At 47.6% G+C, this 3,796-nt stretch overlaps 1 protein-coding gene across 1 annotated transcript; it reads left to right on the forward strand.

The window, feature by feature from the left end:
* LOC127238214 (protein ATP6V1FNB) lies at positions 1–3,249 on the forward strand. The gene is made up of 2 exons (XM_051206710.1): positions 1–508; positions 3,131–3,249. Exons 1-2 carry the CDS (start codon positions 1–3, stop codon positions 3,247–3,249), a joined length of 627 nt encoding a protein of 208 aa, XP_051062667.1.
* Positions 3,250–3,796: the final 547 nt, after the last annotated feature.

Raw genomic sequence — 3,796 nt, forward strand, 5'->3', positions numbered from 1 at the left:
ATGAGGGACCTGTTCGACTCCTCAAATCATGCCTTATGGGAGGAGAAAATAAAGAAGGAGCTGGTTGCTCGGGTCACCTGGAATATCCGCTATGGCCACAAGTACCTGAAAGAGAGATCCAGGACCAGGAAGCAGCCCCGGCAGGCCTCCTTTGGGTCAGTCTTGAAGGCAGACCCAGTGCCAACCGCTGGCTCCCCTGTCAGAAAAGAGGCACAGTCGGGATGGCTAGAGACCAAGGTGGTCCAGGACCAACTGTTCAAGCCTGGAGGTGTCCAGGGAGACACAGTGAGGCAGGCAAGGGGAGCCCCTCGGTACACAGCCGCCCAAGGCAGGCCAGAGAACTTAGAAATGAGGCAACCCACCCCAGCCACTCTGAAGCTGCTCTTCCAAGGCATCTCCCATGATGGCCAGGGCCGGACCCTATACCTCAAGGAGCGGAATCGACTAATACCAGAGGAGAAGTACAAGTACCCGATCGTGTCTTCCTGGGAGTATGGCTGGCACGTGGGTAAGACCATGACACTCTTGACATTCCAGGCTTTGGCAGACAGGGCTGATCTTCCTCCCCAGCCTCACTCTTCACTACCTACTTCCTGACACAGAGAACCAAACTAGCTCACCATCAGGAGACCTCTTACCTGCACATGGTGCCTGGCCTGTTCCCTAGAACACATCCCACCTCCCCTTCCTTTACCAGGCCTGAGTACATGCTACCTCCCCTAGGGAGCCCTCCCAGAGTCTTCCAGGCAGATTCGCTGAGCCCACCTGGTGCTTCTGCAGCTTGCTGAGCCTACAGGAGCAGGAGCTCTGCGAAGTCAGCAGTCTGCATGCCCATTTGACCAGGAGGCCCTTTGTATTCCAAGATTTCCCAGTTAATTTTTTTCACAGTCTCTCAGCTGCCTGCTTGGAACTGACCCTGAATGAGTGACCATGGGCATGCCAGAGATAGTGGTGCACACTTGTAACCCAAACACTCAAGAGGCAGAGGCAGGAGTATCAGAGAGTTCAAAGTGAACTTCAGCTCCATAAGGAGACTATGTGAGCCAGAGCTACATGAAACCCTGTCCAAAAAAAAAAAAAAAAAAAAAATCAAAACCTAAACCCCAAAATTGAACAGGAAAGCAAGTCCTTTATTTGAACTGGGGGTGGGGACATCTCAAATCCTTATTCTTTTGAATCTGGGTGGCATGATCTCATGAAAGAACATTCACTTCTCAGGGCCTTTGTTTCTGTATCTGAACTGGAATAAGCTAGTACCTGCCTTTCTTCATCACAACATTTTTGAGGAGGTCGTGTGGGAAAGAACCTGGGACAGGAATTCTGCTTGCAAAAGCCCTATGAGATGTGAGGCCTGTGGAATCCTCTCAGGACAGCCCATATAGGGAGCACAGTTAGTTCTGAATCTCAGGTCTCCCCTAAAAGGAACATTGGAACAATCAGGCTCAGCCTGAATGGAAGTCTGGTCTCTTCAATAATTCAATGGATTTTATTGAGCAACTGATATATGCCAGGCATGTTTTGTCCCTGGGGATGAACCAGAGAGCAAAACAGACATGGTTTCTGTCTCCATGGAAGGCAGACAAGAAATAGATATATACGGGAGGTGCAGGCAGCAACCATGTTGTAAGGTTTTTGGTTTTTTTTTTTTTTTTTTTTTTTTTTTTTTTTTTTTTTTTTTTTTTTTTTTTTTTTTTTTGTTTTTTTCTTACTGGGCATAGGAATCAGTTATCAAAGGTTAGGGAAGGGATACAGGGCATTGCACACATACTATGCAAGTGTTCTGCATTGAATCTTGGCCTATTTCTGCACCTCTAACAAGCTCTCAGATGCTGTGCTTGCTGCCCTGTCTGTGAACCACACTGACTGTCAAAGCTGTGAGAATAAGAGTTAACTCCGAATATGGGGATTGAGACTAGAGGCACCCTGGCAGACAGAAAACAAGAAGGCCACTACAGAGTCTTGTTGTGGGTAGTGACCTTGCACAGTGCTTTTCTGAAAAGGACCTGATGGCCTGTACTCACCAGCACCTCCTCTCCTGCCCCGCCTCCCAGGCCCATGCTCACTGCCTGTGAAGGCACTGTGTTGGTAGATTTTGTGAATACACACACGGGATACAAAAGCTCATTTGAATTCTAGGTAACAAATAACTTTGTATGAGTGTCCAGTAAATATGGTGTGAGCATACTCTAAAGATTATTCATGGCTAGCTGCAATCCAAATGTGACTGAGCAGCCCATGCTTTATCTACCAAACGAGTGTCTGCAGCCATGCTGATAGCCTGATTCTGAATGCTCCCTGGCTGTTAAGGTGATGCTGGATTGTACCCAGAAGGCAGACACCATCTGCTTAAGCTCAGAGTTGATCTCAGAAAATCTACAAAATTTCATAAGCCTCTGGCCTCATCCCCTCAACCCAAACCCAATTCAGGTGTCCCTGGAGAACAGATGACAGACCCTTCTGCTGACTGATACTGTCCCCTACCCTAATTATAAACAGAGAGAGGCAGTTCATCCCAGAAGGTGCACAGGGAAGAGTGCTGGGTCAGTCAAAAATTCCCATATGTATATATAAAACAACTGATTGATGCCTCACACGTAGTTAGTGCTCAATAAAGTAGAAACAAGCATTCATTTATTAATGTTATTACTATTAAATTATGATTGTTACTCCTGGTTCAATAGGCAGGATTTACAGTGGTGGGCATCTGAGGAGCTAGTTTGGTCTTGGACAAGCCCCTAGAGATCTTACCGTACAGTAGGATAGTGACACAGTCTTGATGATGGCAGGGATATGAAGCATGGTAACTGAGCTTGGAGTTAAGTGAGGGGCCCAACTGGTTAACAGTTGGAATGATTTGAGTGCTGGCCAAAACAGAGCCTGATCGGGCCTGTGCAACATCTTGAGGTTCCATGCTATGCAAACATTTGCCTTTAGCTGCAGGACCATGAGGAGTTCTGAGCATCCTCAGGAAGGGGCCAGGGACATTGAAAGGCAATGACTATTCCTGGCTGACAGAAGAGTTTCCCCATATAATAGCACATCACTGCTAACCCTCAACCCTTTAGGTGGGTAAGTTCTAGCTGGAGGATGGTTATGACCTCTGTTCATCCAGGCCTCTGCTGTGTTCCAGGGGACGCCATGAAGGATTCCAATATCCCAGCTCATGCCAGAACTCATTCCATCGCAAATACATTTTACACCAAAAAGGGCATTTTCCATGTTTCACGGAGATCAGATGACTTCATGTGAACTTCACTTGGAAAGGGTCTCAGTGGTTCCTTTTCCGTATGATCCATCTGGACCGGCCGGGTGGGAGATGCTCCAGGCCAGCCCTACCTCACTCCATGTTCTGCTTCCTTGGCTGAGAGTGATATGAAGAAGTGAGCACAGGCATATACCTCTGGGGTGTACTGTTGACCTGTATTGGGGCTCCTGTCTGCACACAGAGAACGTTTCTCCTTACAAAGCTGCCCCACCCTGCCATCACTAGCAATGCTGCTCCTTTCCCTGTGGAAGACAATGAGATGCGATGCTGTGTCAGCCAGCCTGGACAAGGGAGGAATTCGCTTACGCTACAAGGTGCTAAGGAGAACAAAGATCTATTGTTTACTTATCTATGTTTGACTGATGAGATTTATAGCAGAGTTGCTCTGCCCCCATATATCCTACAGTTAGGGAAGGAATGTGCCATCTCCTCTGGCTCCTTCCCTTGCCCCTGCATCAGAGATGGCCCACCTCACATGCTGCAACAAGCAGCCCTAAGTCTCAACTGTTTAAACAATAAAGATAGATTCCT

The sequence above is a fragment of the Phodopus roborovskii genome, unplaced genomic scaffold (genome assembly GCF_943737965.1).
Source record: "Phodopus roborovskii unplaced genomic scaffold, PHOROB, whole genome shotgun sequence".
NCBI lineage: Eukaryota > Metazoa > Chordata > Mammalia > Rodentia > Cricetidae > Phodopus > Phodopus roborovskii.

Coding starts and splice junctions, on each gene's coding strand:
- LOC127238214 (XM_051206710.1), top strand. CDS start 1: ATGAGGGACCTGTTCGACTCCTCAAATCATGCCTTATGGGAGGAGAAA. Junction 509..3,130: donor GGAGTATGGCTGGCACGTGG/GTAAGACCATGA, acceptor GCTGTGTTCCAG/GGGACGCCATGAAGGATTCC.